Below are 20,440 nucleotides of genomic sequence, written 5' to 3'. Positions count from 1 at the left end.
AAAAAAACTGCCAAATGTAGAAGCAGCAGCAGCTGTTGTAATATTAATAAACAAACAAATTTGGTTCTACCTTTTCTATAGACCCTGGGACATATCTCCATTACAGCACTTACCATATTGTTCAGTAACTTGTTCTTTTTTTTTTTTTTTAAGATTTTATTTATTTGACAGACAGAGATCACAAGTAGGCAGAGAGGCAGGTGGTGGGGGATGGGTAACCAGCCTCCCTGCTGAGCAGAAAGCCCGATGTGGGGCTCCATCCCAGGACCCCAAGATCATGACCCGAGCCGAAGGCAAAGGCTTTAATCCACTGAGCCACTCAGGCGCCCAGTAACTTGTTCTTTACTTTATATGTCTCCCTTAACTTTTTCTGTAGAAATGCAATATATATATATATATATATATATATATATATATATATATATTTTGACCACCACTATGGTCAACACTATTGCTGGTTAAATAAAGGTTGACCCACATTTTCAGTGGACCATACAGCAAAAAAAACAAAGATGTCAAAATTGTAATCTAATTTTTAAATTTCTGGGAAAGAGTGGATTTTAGAGAAAACACGTTACATAAGTAAATTATGTCTATATTTATTTTTCATAAACTAGGTATCCTGCCTCTATGGATGTTCTAAAAGTCCGTACAACTCTCTATCTGCCCTCTCTACATTTTACAGTGATTATTCATGTTTTTGTCTTTTACTATTCTAAGAGCAAACCCCACCGAGGTGGTAAATGTGGACTATTACACTTTGTGTCCCGAAGGTTATTAAAGTCCTCAGCACACAGACAATCCTGAGTAGATTTTTAAGAAATGAATGCAGATGTGGTGAATTTTCTCAATGTAGTCAGTATAGAAGGCAGTGTATTGGGAAGAATAACAAATGAAGTGATTCCATTTGTATGTTTCTACAAAATAGGAAAAATCATATTATGTAGTTTATGCTGACATTTTAATACCAGATAATGGCATCTAATGAAAGTTCATTGTGCTATCTTGTAGACATTATTTCTTCTATGGGGGAGCTGCTTTTAGCTAAAAGTGACTGATTACACTTTAGAATGGTTTGATTCCATTTCTACTTTCAGGTGAAGTATCCTTTTAAAGAAAGGTAATTTTAGTCTTAAACTTTGGGTTTCCTTGCCCCAGTACAAAGAAAAGAAAACAAAAACTTACTCATCCATCAGTTCTTTTTGGGTTCAGTAAATAATAAAATTATTTATTAAGACTAAAAATCCAGGAGTCATCCTTGAGTGTTTTCCTTTCTTCTCCTACCTGCTAAGCCCCTCCTCCAGCCCATTAATCATGCCGAGTGTCCAAGTGATTAGCAGGTCCTATGACTCTGACTCCAAAATAAATTCTCAATCTGTCAGTTTTTACCACTTCCTTTCCATTAAGGTCTTGCTCTAATCATTGTAGTAGACTCCTATCTTGTCTCATTACTTCACAGGACAGCAGGAAAGAGTTTTGAAATCCATCAACGGCTTGAGTTGTGTCCCATCTCTATATAGAGGCCTCTTTAAAATAGCCTTAATTCCATTAAGACAATGAGTTGCTCAAGAAAAAAAGTCTTAGTTGGAAACTCTTCATATCTTATCATGAGGAATTATATGCCAAATTTGCCCCTTAAAAATCCATAAGAAAGAAAAATTCCCAAAACCTGACATCATGAGAAATCATCATGACCCAGTCATAGTAGAGAATTCTTCACATGTAATCATTAATTACACAGTTGTGTCCCATCTCTATCTAGAGGCCTCTTTAAAATAGCATCCCTGCCCCAGTAACTCTCTATTCCATTTCTTTGCTTTAGTTTCTTATTAACAAATTAAACTCCTCTTTTCCTCGTATCATTTCTTTGCATGTTAACTTGTTTAATGTGTGTCATCTCTACTAGAAAGAGATCAGGGTTTGTGTCTGCCTTGTTTACGGTTATAGCCTCAGAGCCTTGAATGGTAGTTACTCACTAGGTATTTCTGGAATTCTTCAATGCGATCTCAGTGTAGAAAATGTGCTAGTTTTATGAGATGTAGACCAGGGGTGGTGATTGCTATGGGCAATATACCAGATGTATTGAGACCATGAATTCATGCCTCATTGTCCATTCAAGGTTTATAAAAAAATGAAAATATTATATTTCAGACAATTCAGCCTAGAACAGGATTAGTGTCTCATGGTAGAAGTTCACTAACGATTTGAAGAAACCTAATTTATTCCATTAACAATCTATGAAAAAAATATTTCCTTCAATCTTATTAGATATACAAACATGTTTGTGTCATTTGGGGGGATGTGAGAGATAGGGAGTCAGTCATTTGCTGGATTCCTATGCCATTACATGTTATACATCACTCTAAGACATTGCTTAATTACTCTAAAAAACATTATTTGCACACTGACCTTTTTATCCCTCCAAATGTTTGTGCATGACCTAGGAATTTTCCAAAGTCAATATGAAACATGTGGCCTGACTTTGTCAGCATGATATTGTCGTTATGCCGGTCACAGACTCCCAGGATGAACGTTACCACACACCAGCCAGCACAGGAATAGAAAAAGTTCCTCAAGGCCTAATCAGTTGAAAAACAATAACACAAAGATAATACACACACAAAATGAGCAAATGTGTTAGCATCAGAGTTAATGGTAAAAACTATCATAAAAAGCAAAATTACATAATTGAGAACTACTTCTACATCTCAGTTGAGAGAAGATTATGATTAAATGACTGGTTCTGGATATGCTACAGAAGAACATGAAGCAACTTCTTCTTTGGCCTAATGAATGTTTTCATTGAAATTGTGCAAAATACCCCTTTTACTCAGTTGGTTCTAATTTTCATAGTTTATTGAAGAGGATTCCTGGTGTGGGTTTTTTTCATGTCTCAAATATACAATATTGAATGATTTTTTTCAAGGTAAAAGAAGAAACAATATGGCTCAATATTGCCTATGCCCCAAAATTTGAAATATCAATTTTGAATATTTGAATTTTTAACACAGATAAAGCCAGACTGAGATTTATGTAATGTATTATGTATATCCTTGCACATAGGTCATCCACTTGTTGTCCAAAAATGGTTTGGTATGGTCTTATATCAGTGAATGTCTTCGTGGGTGGAAGTAGATAACCACTGAGTCAATTGTGGCTTCTGTTTCTTCAAGAAACAGAGGTTTCTTGCCAAAACTACTCTTTATTTTCAAAATGATCTCTTGGGTATACATTATTTTCATCAATGATGCAACTTTGTAACCAAGGTATAACCATGAGTGATTGGCTGGTCCATGGTAATCGGTCTCCTAGAATGGTGTGGCTGACATGCTAGAGTGGAAATCCGTGTCACTGAACCTAGTTCATGTCTTAGTTCTGGATATCCCAAGATCCTGAACAAGTCATTTGTGTTGGTGGTATAGTGGTGAGCATAGTTGCCTTCCTGAACAAGTCATTTAATTTGTCTATCTAGATACTTTTCACTTATAAAACAAAGATAATAAAAGATGTCCTTACATGGTAGCTGTGAAGGGCAAATATGTGTGAAAACATCTCTAATATAATCCCAGAGATTTGTTCAAAACTCAAGTTATAATTGTGGGAATGGTGAAAAAATAGATTTCAAGATAATGTCATCTTATCTTTGTTATTTGACCTCCAAAAGCCTGTAATTTGTTCTACTCCAATCTCACAGAAGCCTGAAATAGATGAACTCTTGGGTCTCTCTATCATGGCCTGTGCTAAGTAGGGTGACCAATCATCCCAGTTTGCTCTGGACTGAGGCATTTCCTAGGATGAAGGAATTTCAGTGCTCTGGACAGTTCCAAACAAATCCAATGTTAGACCATATTCTATCTTTGTGTGAATTAGTATAAAGGTGCCTTTGTCTCTGGGTACATCCTGCTGTACCAGTTCATGCCCTGGCAAGTGGAACAAAGCCTGGCTTTAACCAACTCATTCCATTAGCTGGGAGCTCTGGTATAGGGCAGAACCTGCACAACTGTACACTGCAGGCCAGATGCCAGCATGAAGTTAAGTGGGAAAAAGTGTTTGCAATTAAATAAAACACTACAATTTGTAAAGTTCTGAGATATTAAAAGTAAAAAAAAAAACTACTATGCCTTCTGCAAACATTGAAAGAATAAGGTTTAAAAAGGTAGAGTTCAGCAGAAGAAATGCATTGCAAAAGAAGGAGGGCGATTTATAGAAATGGGAGATTGTATACAGGCATGCAGAGGTAACTTGAAAGAGTAATTTCAAGGAGCATCATTTCAGCAGAGATAGCTATAAGAAGTAAAACCAAATACAGAAATTTTATCTAGTTAATATTCCATTTAAACTGGTTATTATTACTAAGCTAATGACTGAGTACACTCAAGGTGTACTTAATTTACTTTTTCATCAACCACAATAGCTAATGATCCAGAGCATATTCTGATTTATCACCTCATTTAAAATTAACTACAGCAGGACAAACCTTTTCATAATCTTCCTTTAAATGATTGTGCTGGCTGAACCACTTCTTGATTGTGTTTTCCTTCAAAGGTCCAATCAGCCCAGAATGGCGATGAATCTTTGCTAGGGTTATGGCATCGGGTACCATCTGCACCAATCCTGGTGGATTAAAAAAGAGATTTTAGAAGTGTTCTGACATCACAGGATGAGCAATACTTAGGAAACACATCTTGATCTATGCAGCAACAATAATCGCCAGCACTAATGTGAGTTACCCTTTTCTTGGCAAAACTTATTTTCTGAAGGAGCCTTATCTAGATGGCCTTCTTTCTAATTTTTCTGACTCCTGGGGAGCAATGAGGTTGCTTGTAGTGTTTGGATCAGATCTTTCAGAAGAATCTTTACTGTTTTTTCTTGAACTACAGTAAAGAGCCAGTCTAAATGATCTCAAAGAGCTCTCACTGAGTCAATGAGGTAGTGGGTTAATTAACATATGACTTGTGCATTCATTTACAGTTTAAGGGAAGACATTCAAATTTGTATAACAAGCATAATTATGATGAACGAGAACCAAATACAATCTCTATAACAAATATGTCAAATATATTATAAAAATCAATATTCAGGTTAATAAAAGCTTCCCCTTAAATGTCCCTTTCCCAGGAGTGAACAGAATAACTGCAGTAAACATGTGGAGAGCCACCTGCTCTTTCCTTTTCAGTCAACATTAAAGAGAAACTATGGTAATAATTTTTTAAAGGAGAAGCATATGTTGCTTGAGCTTCAGTAGAACCCTTGCCCCAACTGACCATGTATCCATCAAGAATGCGTTCCTTTCTTTCATTGTGTTCCCAAGGTTATTATAATGCAAATATTTTCAGATCTTCTGATTTTATTCTGCACAGAAGAGCAATTTAGACCCATATTTAAAACTGTCCCAGGACTAATGTGCACAAAACAACTTGTAATATACAGTTCTATAAATAAAATCATTGAAAGAAATAGAAGTTTAGAATTCCTGATTTCCACAATTTTGGCAATGCAAGAGCTGAAAACTCAAATGTCCTTAGGGACCAAAGACCCAAATGTAACTATGTGAAAAGAGACATGGTTGAATTTTTAAAACTGTTTCATGATCTATCTTAAAAACATTTGAATTAAACAACGAGCAAACAAATTGTCTTGGTAAACGATACACTTCTCTGTGCTGGATTTGGCCTGTAGTAACTGGTTGCAGCCTTAATCTCGCTTAATAGTTAATAGCCCATTTGTGACTTTTAGGCCTCTCCTTCTGGATCGGAAACATGGGGATATGGGGAATGGGAACAGAATACTGAATGGTTGCAGAAATAACTTGTAGAGAGAGAGAAGGAAAGAAAGAGAGGAAAAAAGGAAGGAAGGAAGGAAAGAAGGAAGGAAGGGACTAACTAACTTAACACTCCAGAAGTAAATCTTGGGTGTATTCTTAATATTATAGCCCACAGTATTTGGCTCTTGTGCAGATTTTCTCATGTGTATTAACTGAGATAGCAAATGTAAAGCATTTGCATGTAGTCGTACTGTTACTGCTTTAGAAAGAGGTGATTCTTTCTTCCTAATCCTGACCATTTCCCTCCTCATTCTTCTAGTTCCTCCACTTAATACTTGCAAAGGAAAATCACCTCCTATCTGGCTCCTTCGTGCTTCACTGCCTCACATCTGACAGTGACCAAGATTAAGATTTACATTATTAGCACCATTTAGATACTGTGCTCTAGTAATGTCAGTTACTTTTAAGATCACATTTGTCTTTAGGGAACTAATCTTAGCAAAATCCCAAGCCATTTATCATAACACTTACATTGCTGACTACTCTGAAAACCTTGCACCTAATTTATAATAATCATGATGGCTAAATTTTGTCTATCAATTAAAATCATAAATTATATTTTGGGATGCCTGGTTGGCTCAGTTGGTTAAGCAGCTGCCTTCGGCTCAGGTCATGATCCCAGCGTCCTGGAATCGAGTCCCACATCAGCAGGGAGCCTGCTTCTCCCTCTGCCTCTGCCTGCCATTCTGTCTGCCTGTGCTCGCTCTCTCTCCCTCTCTCTCTCTGATAAATAAATAAAATCTTTTAAAAAAAATCATAAATTATATTTTATACCTTTTAAACTAGTATGTATGACACACCTTTTAAATACTTATAACAACTCTGTGTGCATTGAGTAATATGTGTAGTTCTTTTCTTGTAGTCCTCTAATGCAAAGTTACTCCAATTTTAGGGCATATATGTATCACTTGGGGACCTTGTTAAAATGCAGGTTCTAATTCTTTAGGGTGGGAGTAAGGCCTGAGATTCTGCATTTATAACAAGCTCCCAGGTGATGTCAACACTGCTGGACCATGGGTCACATTTTAAATAGCAGGGTTCTTAGGGACAAAACTTTTTAAGGTGGTATCACATAAGGCAGTGGCTCTCAAAATGGGGTGCATAAGAAACACTGGAGCAGTTTTTTATGGTCACAGAGACTTGAGAACTCCCTCCCCTCTTCAATGCCTAAGTAGAAAACCTGATTTAGTACCTGGTTGGGGCCTAGGCTCTGGATTTCCTTAAGTAATTTTAATGGCCATCAAATTTGGAAAGCCAGTAATAAAATAAATCTTAAAGAATTTTTATTTGCCCTGACAGTCTCCCCCAAAGCTCCTAGGACATCATATACAAAGTAGCCATGAGAATTACAATCAACAATAATGTTGATAAAGCCATGCAAACTTCTGGCCTCGAATGTACTGTCCTTTATGGGCAGCAACTCTGTTTAGCTCATTTTAGTATTCCTTATCTTACTTTGTTATATATATATATATATATATATATATCTTTTTAAAGATTTAATTAATTAATTTATTTGAGAAAGAGAGAGAATTGAGAGAGAGAGCATGAAAGGGGGAAGGTCAGAGGAAGAAGCAGACTCCCCGCTGAGCAGGGAGCTTGATGCAGAACTCGATCCCAGAACTCTGGGATCATGACCTGAGCTGAAGGCAGTCGCTCAACCAACTGAGCCACCCAGGCACCCTGCGAGATTTCTTGAAAAAAAAAAAAAAAGCAACCAGATATTCAGTAAGTCTTGGAAGCATATTAAAAATGGAACCTGATCTCCTAAACATGATGTTTGCTTTAATGATCACTATTTTTCTTGAAAAAATATTTTGCCAGTATAATGCCCTTACAAATCCTAACAACTATAGATGATTATTGGTAGATACGAGGGATTAATAGTTTGTTTTTTGACATCTGCAACTTTGGGCGAGTCTACATTCATTTTTGCACAGTCATTTTATTAACTTTAAAAGATTTAGACTGCTAAATTCTACAATTTTAAACTGGAAATGAGTACATGCAATTGAAGAATTTCACTGAGGTCCATGATATATTCGATTTCTGAAGAAAAGGTAATCTATGTGACATCAGAAAGTTCAGTTTGGCTCATCTAGCTTTATTCTTTCTCTTTCAATACATTAGGATTTGAAAGAATTAGGTTACTTTATGTAAGAAAAAGGAGAGTAAACACAAGGGATAACAATCTCACAGTATCAATGATACTCTTAGGAACTAGAGCTTTGGAAAGGGTTCAGGGGTGGATACTTGTCATGAAAGCAAGAGCTCTATTACCAAAATCAAAATAATTGGGTAGTATGACTTGTTACAGAGTCAGCCGGAAGTATTAGGTTGCAAGTTAAGCCCACATGGAGGTGCTTCCAAACATGTGGCTGGGGTGCTGAGCTTTGTGGTGGGACCTCAGGTACTGGGGCGGGGGGAGGCAGACAGTGATAGTTTTTCTGTTAAAGTTAAATTGTAGTTCTGCCTGAATAACAACCACCACCACCACAACAACAACCACATGGTTCTAGGTTCGTTCCCTAGTTCTACCGATTTTTTCTTTTGTAAGATTTTATTTATTTATGTGACTGAGAGAGACACAGAGAGAGAGGGAACACAAGCAGGGGGAGTGGGAAAGAGAGAAGCAAGCCTCCCGCTGAGCAGGGAGTCTGATGCGGGGCTTGATCCCAGGACCCCAGGATCATGACCCGAGCTGAAGGCAGATGCTTAATGACTGAGCCACCCAGGTGCCCCTAGTTCTATGATTTTTTATCCTTTTGTTTATGCAGTTGTATTTTCTGTCCTACCAAGTAGTTGAATGAAATTTTAAGTGGCAGTGACAACATTCAAAGAAAATTATAAGGTATCTTGGGAATTATTTCTTCAATTTAGCATGATTGTAATTAAGTGTAAATTTTACTTGTGATGGTAGTAATTTAGGTGGCCCATTGATGTTACTTTCATTGAAAATGTGTATTAAATGTAATTATATTTCCATATTAACATCTTGGCTTTTATAAAGGAAAAGAAGTATGTTCAAAATTTGTATGTTTGCTCAGCTCATCTTTGACTACTGAAATTATGATTTATTTAAAAGTCTTTTAGAGGGGCACCTGGGTGGCTCAGTGGGTTAAAGCCGCTGCCTTCAGCTCGGGTCATGATCCCAGGGTCCTGGGATCGAGCTGGCATAGGGCTCTTTGCTCAGTGGAGAGCCTGCTTGCCCCTCTCTCTCTCTCTCTGCCTGCCTCTCTGCCTACTTGTGATCTGTCTGTCAAATAAATAATAAAAAAAAATCTTAAAAAAAAAAGTCTTTTAGAAATTAAATGCAGATTTATAATGTATTTAGATAGTTCAGAACTCATTCAAGCATTTGCAACTTTGTAAATTTTGTGTTAAAAGGCAAAAAATTGAATTTTTTGAACGAATAAGCTCTTCTGTTATCATTTTTTTAAAAAAAGAAAAAACATACAAAAGACACACAAAAGGACACCACAGTTAACATTTGGATTGTCAAAATCCTAATTAATATCAAAAAAGACAATACATTCTTTGACATCCTAAATTACTTTGACTCACCCACTCTTGAAAATAATTACTTTTAAGAAAAAAGAATGACGTTGTTTGGTTCTTTTGACTTTAAAATTTATAGTCCAAGATGAAGGCTGTGGAAAGTTTGTGTCATGTTACCAGTGAATGTTTAAGATAAATAATGTAAGCCAAATCACTTTCTAATCTATACTGACCTTGACCTTTCCCTGTGGATAGGCATCTATAAATGATCATTTGCATATCCAGGCCTTCCTGCAGCCAAATATTGTCTATCACTTGAATAATCTGCAGAACAAGCATATCTTGACGAAGATCATCTCCGGCCTGTTAAAAACAAAATTAGAGACTCTGGATTTCTCTTTGAGTTCCATTAAAGGTCTTCAAATATGGTATATATCATTTCTTTCCTCAAATACATTTCCAGCCCAACTTAGGATGGTTACAGTTGTTTTGTTAGTATTAAGAACACCTTGTGTTTTGTGTGTGTTGAGTTTGATCCTGGATATCAACCTTTTGTCTGTACTGTCATTTGCAAATATCTTCTCCCATTCCGTGGGTTGCCTCTTTGTTTTTTTGACTGTTTCCTTTGCTGAGCAGAAGCTTTTGATTTTGATAAAGTCCCAAAAGTTTATTTTCGCTTTTGTTTCCTTTGCCTTTGAAGACATATCTTGAAAGAAGTTGCTGTGGCTGATATCGAAGAGATTATTGCCTATGTTCTCCTCTAGGATTCTGATGGATTCCTGTCTCACGTTGAGGTCTTTTATCCATTTTGAGTTTATCTTTGTGTATGGTGTAAGAGAATGGTCGAGTTTCATTCTTCTACATATAGCTGTCCAGTTTTCCCAGCACCATTTATTGAAGAGACTGTCTTTTTTCTAATGTATATTTTTTCCTGTTTTGTCAAAGATTAATTGACCATAGAGTTGAGGGTCCATATCTGGGCTCTCTACTCTGTTCCACTGGTCTATGTGTCTGTTTTTATGCCAGTACCATCCTGTCTTGGTGACCACAGCTTTGTAATAAAGCTTGAAATCAGGTACCGTGATGCCCCCAGTTTTGTTTTTGTTTTTCAACATTTCCTTCACGATTCGGGGTCTCTTCTGATTCCATACAAATTTCTGGATTATTTGCTCCAGCTCTTTGAAGAATACTGGTGGAATTTTGATTAGAATGGCATTAAAAGTACAGATTGCTCTAGGCAGTATAGACAAATGGGCAGAAGATATGAACAGGGACTTCTCCAATGAAGATATACAAATGGCTATCAGACACATGAAAAAATGTTCATCATCACTAGCCCTCAGGGAGATTCAAATTAAAACCACATTGAGATATCACCTTACAATAGTTAGAATGGCCAAAATTAACAAGACAGGAAACAACATGTGTTGGAGGGGATGTGGAGAAAGGGGAACCCTCTTACACTGTTGGTGGGAATGCAGATTGGTGCAGCCTCTTTGGAGAAGAGTGTGGAGATTCCTCAAGAAATTAAACATAGAGCTTCCCTATGACCCTGCAATTGCACTCCTGGGTATTTACCCCAAAGATACAGATGTAGTGAAAAGAAGGGCCATCTGTACCCCAATGTTTATAGCAGCAATGGCCACGGTCGCCAAACTATGGAAAGAACCAAGATGCCCTTCAACGGACGAATGGATAAGGAAGATGTGGTCCATATACACTATGGAGTATTATGCCTCCATCAGAAAGGATGAATACCCAACTTTTGTAGCAACATGGATGGGACTGGAAGAGATTATGCTGAGTGAAATCAGTCAAGCAGAGAGAGTCACTTATCATATGGTTTCACTTATTTGTGGAGCATAACAAATAGCATGGAGGACATGGGGAGTTAGAGAGGAGAAGGGAGTTGGGGGAAATTGGAAGGGGAGGTGAATCATGAGAGACTATGGACTCTGAAAAACAATCTGAGGGGTTTGAAGTGGCGGGAGTGGGGTGGGAGATTGGGGTACCAGGTGGTGGGTTTTATAGAGGGCACAGATTGCATGGAGCACTGGGTGTAGTGAAAAAAATAATGAATACTGTTATGCTGAAAATAAATAAACTTAATTTAAAAAAAAAAGAACACCTTGTGTTTCTGAGAGAGGATCAAAGAATATAAGAACTTTCCTTTAAATGATTACAGAAGATTCAGCCATCAAACTAAAAGTTGCTTGGAAAGTTGTTCGCTGATAATAATCTTTCAATTTATCATCCACGTGTGATGTCTTAAATTCAAAATCTAGTGAAGAGAGGCTTGATGAATGTTTATTCAAATCTCTCAGCCAAGAGAGATTTCTTTCTAACTACAACATTATTTGGTATGCCATAAATGTACATACTGTTATAGAGTTGGAATACCAAGAGCTTCTTGACGAGGAGTATAAACGGCACACATAGGATTCATCAGACTTTAAATCATTGAATTTTCATATTATGAAGGTGGTTAAAAGTGTTCACAATAAATAGCCTTTGATCATAATAAATGATTAAGGAGCAATTTTTCTAGCATAGGTAAAGGAAATGGAACATGTCCAAAGGGGAAGGATAGTTTTCTGCTTTTAAAACTGAAGTTTGGTTTTGAAAATGCTTTCTAAATTATATGCAGAAAAAATATTCCGAGATGTAATTTTGTGGTATATTTTTCTTTACCCAAAATGCAGTGTTTCACGACCATCAATGCTTGAAGTTACACAAGTCAAAGCCAAAGTATGGGTGTGCTAAAAATTATCCTCAAAAATAATCAAAATCCACCAAATAATTTACTCTGAGACCTAGTTGTCTGGTTTGGCTGAATACTTGATTAAATTAACCAAATGGCTCCAAAGTTTTCCTTTTCACTCACAGCTTCTTATTTGGCCCCACTTTCCAACTTGCCCCAAACTCTTTTACTACATTTTACTCTACTTTCCTATGGGATTCATGATAGAGACTGATTTGGCCTCTATTTATTTGAAAAGAAGAAAATAATCCAAATTACTAAAATAAGCAAGTACCTGCAGAATAGAATTTTATGTTACATTAACATATCATTTGAATTTTAGCTAATATTGATTCTAATTTAGTATTTAAATCAAAGAAAACTCTCTCACTAGGGGGTTCCCACACATTCCACTTCCTGTGCCACTCAAAAGCATATAATTTCACTTACTGAAACAGATCTTCTTAAGTTTTGCACTGAAGGTTCACTAGCTTGAGCCAGTAATGATTGATTTATTGTTAATCATTGACATGTTCTATAATTCTGTAAAAATGCAGAATCAAAAATAACTGGAATCCTCTATGCTGTCATCAGAGGAAAGTAACTATAATAATTTCTTTTTGCAAGAAATAAATCAAGAATTCTACCTGTGAAATCAATCTGATGTTTTTGTACCTTAAAAATGACGCTGATGTTTTTGCCCATGGGGTTAGCGTTGATGAAAGTAATCTTCAATGGCAAAGCATGAGATGTGAAATATGAACATGCCTATAGAAAGAGAAGAGAAAAATCCTGAGCAAAATAAACCAGAAAGAACACTTTCCCTGAAATCATGGGCTTCTTGCATAATTCTTTATGTAAGAAAATATAACACATATGTATAATTTTTATACTTTGGAACAAAGAAACATATTTATTAAAAACAACAATAGAACAACTTTGGTCCACTAACCAAAGCATTTACTTAGAAACTGAAAATGTAGCTTCTTGGCAGTTTGTAAATCTTTAACTACTCGTTTTCTCACTGAACAGTGGTGATATGTTGGAGGTTTAAATAAACTAATTAGTATGTAGACATTGTGTTTATGATAGTTGATTAATATCTAAAATTGCTATTCAAAAATATATTTCCTTTTAATTATTTCTTCCCTGCAGAATTCTTTTTTTTCTTTTTTTTAAGATCTTATTTATTTATTTGACAGACAAGAGATCACATGTAGGCAGAGAGGCAGGCAGAGAGAGAGAGAGAGAGAGAGAAACAGGCCCCTCACTGAGCAGAGAGCCCGATGCAGGGCTCGATCCCAGGACCCTGGGACCATGACCTGAGTCGAAGGCAGAGGCTTTAACCCGCTGAGCCACCCAGGCGCCCCATCCCCTGCAGAATTCTTTAAGGAAATCTGGTTTTAGGGTTAAGAAAGACTGAGTTCAAAATTGAACTCTGTAACTAAAGATATATAGCCTAATAGATATAAAAGACCTTCTAAAGTGCATCTCCTGACACTAATTAGGTACTTTAAAAATAACAATGCAGGGGCGCCTGGGTGGCTCAGTGGGTTGAGCCGCTGCCTTCGGCTCAGGTCACGATCTCAGGGTCCTGGGATCGAGTCCCACATCGGGCTCTCTGCTCAGCGGGGAGCCTGCTTCCTCCTCTCTCTCTCTGCCTACTTGTGATCTCTCTCTCTCTCTCTGTCCAATAAATATATAAAATATTAAAAAAAAAATAACAATGCATTCTTTTTCTCTTTTAGTTAATGAGTATTTTCTTACCTTTATAAATAACAGTACAACATATGTTTCCTCCTTCCCTTTCTTTCAGCTACACTTTGCATTTCCATTTTCAGCTTTATGATATTGACTACTTTTCAGTATACTTTTCTTGTTGCTCTTACATCTAATTGAGTGTTAAAAGGTTGTATGTCTTTAGGCTATTAGAGACTTCATGTTGACAGTGAAGAGTTAAATCAATACTAAATAAAGGAAAAGAACTTGATGGTTTCAATTTATCAACTTAGTAAAATATGACATCAATACATGTTGAAGGATCAGCTAATGTCATTATTTTTTGAGAAGTCTGAAATCAGTATAAACAGAGAGGAAAGGATATATATTTTTAACTTAACCTATGAACACAAATCTTACCTAATCCCTAAGAAACAGAAACCCTTGCTTACTGAATCAATTTGAGGTTTATAGAAAATGGATGAGGCTGCTTATTAAGTAATGAATTCTTGCTTTGAGAATCAGTCAATCAGGGAACATATGACTTTCTGTCATGGTATTGAATTAGGAAATCCTGTATTAGTCCAGAAATGAGTCTAGATCAGTGATTTTCAAACTGTGCTCATCCAATTCTTGGAGGTCACTCTGAGGCATCCCAAGTTCAGGGAAGAGAAAAAGGGCAAAGGGGGGATGAAGACAAGGCTTAGCCCTTCTTCTTAATTACATCACTTGGAGCTATTTTAACTTCATTGTTTTATATTTTGGTTTTCACATGCAGTAAACTTTTTGAGACTCATGCAAAAAATATTTTATATTTGACAAGTAATATGCACAAACCATTATCTATGTGATATCAGAGGTACTATATCTACTCCCTAAGAGCCTACAGGAAGTTGTATGCATTAAGTTGAAAATAATTTACAAGGCCATTTATTGCAGTTGGATGAAGAAGCACTTAAAGAAGAGAAGTCTTTCAGAGATGAGGTGGATTTGAAGATTGTGGAACTTGGATTAGCAAAAATGTTTAAAAAAAGGCTTTCTAGGTAGGGAAAAGCAATCAATGAGAACTGAGATTAGATGTTAAAAATGGACTGCAAGGGCCACAACCAGGAGAAGGGAAAGAATGAGTTGGAGTTGGAAGATAATTTTATGTAAATGGTGAGATAAAAAAAAAAAAAAAAACTAGAACAGAGAAAAGAATATAGGAAGAGCTAGAAAAGAGAAAGAAAGATAGGACCTTGTTCTTGAGAAGCACACACTAATGACATAGATTTAAAATAGTTTTAAAAAAGGAAAGAAACCTATTAGTAAATGAAGTGTGTGGTCCTTACTTTTTCAGGAGTGGGGAAGGATTATATTATGTTACAACCACTTTCCCAAATGGTCCGTTCCCTGGTGATGGAAAGGGAAACAAGAAATGGTTCATTGTAATTAGTGGTTCCAAGGAGAGACAAGGGTAAAAATTCTTTGAAAGAAATCTTAACTCAAAGTTAAGATCTTTGTCCTCTGTCTTGGAGAGCCATGTGTTAAAAAGGAGATCGGCCTGAGTGCATCTCCCCAGTGTAGTTTGCAGATGGTGATTAAAATAGAATATTGACTATAGGCTTTCCCATACTCATACACTCATAAGGCTTCTCTCTAGTGTGAACTCTCTGATGCCTGATAAACTGTGAACTATCACTAATGGCTTTCCCACAATCATTGCGTTTCTCCCCAGATGGGTTCTCTGACATTGTAAAGTTGATGCTATCACCAAAGATCTTCCCATACTTATCACATTCATAGGATTTTTCACTAATGTGAATTCTCTGTTATACAACAAAATGTGAGTCCTGACTGTATATTTTCCATACTTACGAGGTTTTTTGCTTGTGTGAAGTCGGGTGACATAAAACAAGACATTTACTCTGACTGAATATTTGCCACACTGTGTTCCAAATGTTTTTCTCTGGTCTGAATTTGCTCACAGCCAACAAGTTGAGAGTTCTGATTGAAGCATTTCCTTGCTGCCTGCATTTATTGTGCTTGTTGCCCAGTATGGAGGCTCTGATGTCAAATATGACATCTACCCTCACTGAAGACCTTACTATGTTCATTATACTCTCAGGGTTTCTTCCCAGTATGGATTCTCTGGTGGTCAAAATGGTTTCTGTTGGAACAGTGAGCTTGCCCACACTCATGTCGCCTGTAATGTTTCTCACTAATGTGAAATACTTGATTTTAGAAAAGGATTTTATTCTGAATGAAAGCCTTCTATACTTATGAAATTTATGTCTTCTCCTGAGGATGAGTTATTTGAGGGTCAATGAGTAAAGGTTTTTATGCATGAAGCACATTTATAAGGTTTTTTGTTTTTTTTTTTTTTTTACTAATTATGGAATCTCTGATATTGAATGAGATGGGAGTAGTGATGACGAGTCTTCCCATGCTTGCTGCATTCATAGGGCTTCCCTGCTTAGTAGATTCTCAAATAAACCATTGACTGAGGAGTGCCTCTAAATGTCTTATATTCATTACACTCTTAGAGCCTCTTTCCAGAATGGATCCTCTGATGCAGGCTCTGACTGAAACTTTGCCACATTCGCCACATCTTCAGATGTGATGTATGTTCCTTTAGACTTCCTTGTTCTGCAGGACTGTAGGATAAACTAAAACGTTCCCTAGGAGGGAGTGTCACCTGGCCACATCTGCCCTGTTTATTGCTCTACACACAGGTGCCCAGCATTGTGCCAGGCACAGCTGGCCACAGCAAATGGAGAAAAGAGGGAGCTTTACTTGACATACTTTCCAGACTCAGGGAAAGTACTACTGTCTGCAGGTGGATATAGGAAAGGAGTGTGGCTCAGCTACCGTGCTAGGGGTGGCGATCCTCATCCTGACCATTTCACACAGGCATGCACAGCAACCACCCATTAGAGCTGATAACCCATACCTCCAAGGCCTACCAAAACCAGGACTCATATGGAATTTTAACAGCAAATTGTTCTACTCCTTAAACAACAGTAAACCAAGAAAACAGAAACAAAAAAATCACAATCTAGACTCAATGAATCATACTGTTCTTTGTACTTTAAGATACTACATCTTTGAAATGCTGCATTTCCCTGTATTTGCAACATTTATCAGTGGATATTGCTAATGATTAAAGAGTTACACATTTTAAAAGATCAGCAATGATTTGGGTTTTAGCCCTGATAAACATATCACAGTCTGTGGAATTTGATGCCTTATTTTGTTATTTTTCAAAAATATGCGTGCATAGCATATTAGGAAAGTTTCTGAGGCAGCAAAGTTGTAAAGGTAACAAGGCCAACTTTTTAGCAAAATTTTTTATATTCATACTAATAATGGTCTAGCTTTTCTCCTAATTACTGGGTTTGTTTTCTTGATTGTATTATAATGTCAGTCAAGTAACATTTATTACACATGTGTGATAGTTTAACCTCTTCACCTCTAAGTTTCACTTACCAATCCTGCCTCTATTAGTGCTTTCTACTCTTGGGCCCTTGAGAAGGAGGCTAATAAACTTAACGGAGATAAAAGGAGAAAGAAATTCTAAGTCAGAGAAGTGTGACTGACAGAGCCTGAGCAAGAGAGAGAAATTGTTTCTGATACCAGAAAGGTCACTCCAGGCATGAGTTAAGTCACAAAATATATGGTACACTGACACGTGAGTCAATGAATTTTAAATTAAATAAAAACTGACGTGTTGTAGCTAATAATATCCTAGTGTACTAGGCATGGCTATGCACATAATCTAAATAAGCATGAAATTAAAGCCAACCTGCATAAGGTCAGCAAATCAACCATTTTGAATAAATTGAGAAATCAATTTAGTGAGCAGTATCTTTATTTATTTATTTTTACTGAACTGATAGTATATTTCTAGACCAACAAATCATGTGATGAGGCCAGTGCAATCTCAACCTTACACAGTGCATCAAATGCAGCACTTAGCTTGGATGGGATTTGATTATTTTTTTAAAAATTTTTTCATTGACAATTTACAAGTTGTTTTTTTGCCATTTCAAAAACACAGGGTGAGCTAAACAATACAAAACAAAAATACTCAACTTATCTACTGAATAAACTGACTTACATCACGATCAACACCCTTTACACACAGGGCAGGGTTCAGAGGAAGGTGACAGGTCTTTATACACTGAAAGAATTCTTCTAGTCTGCCAATCTCTTTCTTTAGTACCTCCTGTGGAAAAAATCAGTTGAAAAAGCATCTTAGAAACTGTTAAGAATTCGACTTTCTTTCAAGTTACAATTTTTTTCTACTGATTAATTAAACTCTCTAATTCAGGGGTTGCACACTTGGATGCTTTGGGGTCAGGTAGATGAGGTAGTCACATATAAGCAGAAGGCTAAAGACAATAGGGAGTGGGGGGCGATGGGGAGCTAAAGAGTTCATGTCTTTTCTACAGGATTTTTAATTCAATTAAAAACAAAACCAAAACAAAGAACTATTCTGTTCAAACAAAACATGATGGGTTGGCTTTGACTGTGGCCCACCATCTTATAGAACCTGCTTTAAGTAATTGTTAACATCATCTAATTCTGATAATTTCCTGGAATCTTAGTTTGTAACCCTCAAGATTTATACTTAATAGTGATAGTACATTTTAGAAAAAAAAAATCACATGTATTAAGAGCAATAATGGCAAAAATGATAACTGTCAGAAATAGTAATATATTTGAACAAATGATTTATTAAATGCTAATAAGTATATTCCTGATACTTACCCCATTCCCTTCCATAGTTCTCTGTACCTGTGGAAGATCTAAAAGCACAAATAACACCTTTAAAACTGCATATTCCCTAATCAAAAAAGGGGAAAAACAATAATTCAAAATATAAAAGTTTCTTTTAGTCCACTTTCAGAAACTCTCTGAGTCCATTTCTAAAAATGAAAGTATCAGATTAATAATGTTCTGGGTTTTTTTTTTTTTTTGTTAGTTTGTTTTTTTGTTGTTGTTTTTATCTAAGGTTTTATTTTTTAATTGAGAGGGAGAGAATGAGAGAGAGAGAGAGAGTATGAGAAGGCAAAGGTCAGAGGGAGAAGCAGACTACCTGCCCAGCAGGGAGCCCGATGCGGGACTTGATCCCTGGACTCCAGGATCATGACCTGAGCCGAAGGCCTTCGCCCAACCAACTGAGCCACTCAAATGCCCTCAGGTTTATAATGTTTAATTAACTCCCAGGAGTTTCTCAGCTTTCACTCCTGGGTCTTCGGCAAATAACAGAAGAGCAGAATCCAGAAGAGCAAGGTTGAAAAATGAGGTGAATTCCACTATGGCAACTCTTCCTGTCTGTCCTCCTTTGTCTTATCTATACATGGATTCCCTTAAGGAATACCATGGAGGGGAGCCTCTACTGTCTTTAAGTATCTTCTTTCACACAGTTAGTTTAATTAGTATTTTTTATTTATTTATTTTATTTTTTATGAGATGACATGCTTTAATAGTAAACAGCCAAGAAAAACAATATATAAAGAAATAACTTCTAGGAATCTGAGGAAAAATAATTAGGGAGGCAATTTTAATATATTAAAAACTCTAGCCTTTATCAGAATAAGCAGACAAAAATTTATAAGTAGGTTTGCAGAATTATGAAGTATCTATTAAAAAGGTCTTTTTAAAAAGTTTTTATTTAAATCCCAGTGAATTAACATACAGCATAATATTAGTTTCTGGTGTACAATATTGTGATTCAACACTTCCATACAATACTAATTAGTACATTTTAAAACAAAATAGAAAAAATAGCTAACTTGAATTATGCAAAATTGTAAATGCTTCTTTCATCTCTATTTTTATTTTCTTATTATTATGGGAAGAAATGTTATCACAAAAACAGTCTAGGTGAGCAAAATATATTTATTTGAAAGAATATCAATAGCACTTTGGAACTTAATGCAAATGGTCAAAAAAGGCATCAGACTTACTTAACTGTAGCATGCATCTCAAATATGTGAGAAATTTTGAAATCTAAGAAATAAAGACTAAATTTTATATAAATTTCATAAATTTTAAACCAGTTTATTTACTTGCTTTCAATTTTTTTCTATCATTAGAAAATAATATACAGTAATATGAAGAAATTATAGAAGTTTGGTTTATTTTTCATTGCTCATCATGTTATGTATCTTAAGTTTTTTCTGTCAATCTAGAGTTCCTATTTGAGAGTTTCCCATTTGAGAATAAATTCCATGTTTATGCTTTTTATTTCCTATGTATTCCTGTATAGGTGAAGGGCCATAGCTCTGGCACTTCTATCAAATGAGTGACTTCCAGCAAGAAAAATATTGGGCTGGGAAAGAATTCTGGGACACTTTACCTGTCAGCGTTTTTATATTATTTTGCTGAAAACTCTTTTTGATTTTAGACAGTGGGTGGAGAGAAACTATGTGCTCCCTTTGAGGACAAACTTCATGTTTTAGTCATCTTTCCATCTTTAATTCCCAGTCTGTGAATACTTGTTACTGAATGATGTTATTAATACAATGAATGGTTTCCCACTCTCTTTCTGCATCTAGAATGTTGAACATAAGAAAACCTACTTAATGGTCTTTATCAGTGAGGGAAACTAGTGATGCAGATAATTAAAAAGAACAAATATTGTTCAATCAGATCAAGAAAAAGAATAGTCA

General features: G+C 36.1%; 1 protein-coding gene across 3 annotated transcripts in view; it reads right to left on the bottom strand.

Moving 5' to 3' along the window:
* Nucleotides 1–20,440, bottom strand: part of PIK3C2G (phosphatidylinositol-4-phosphate 3-kinase catalytic subunit type 2 gamma) — a 351,683-nt gene that overhangs the window by 112,298 nt on the left and 218,945 nt on the right. For all 3 annotated transcript variants that reach the window (XM_082742400.1, XM_082742402.1, XM_082742401.1), the window contains 5 exons: nucleotides 17,881–17,988; nucleotides 12,738–12,830; nucleotides 9,556–9,685; nucleotides 4,478–4,614; nucleotides 2,410–2,579 (listed from right to left, as the gene is read on the bottom strand). In XM_082742400.1, coding sequence (XP_082598526.1) covers nucleotides 2,410–2,579; nucleotides 4,478–4,614; nucleotides 9,556–9,685; nucleotides 12,738–12,830; nucleotides 17,881–17,988 — 638 coding nt within the window. The remainder of the gene's footprint in view (nucleotides 1–2,409; nucleotides 2,580–4,477; nucleotides 4,615–9,555; nucleotides 9,686–12,737; nucleotides 12,831–17,880; nucleotides 17,989–20,440) is intronic.

The sequence above is a fragment of the Mustela nivalis genome (genome assembly GCF_964662115.1).
Source record: "Mustela nivalis genome assembly, chromosome: 7".
Classification (NCBI taxonomy): Eukaryota; Metazoa; Chordata; class Mammalia; order Carnivora; family Mustelidae; genus Mustela; species Mustela nivalis.
Note: the sequence above shows the minus strand (reverse complement) of the source record. Positions and strands in the feature narration are given on the sequence as shown.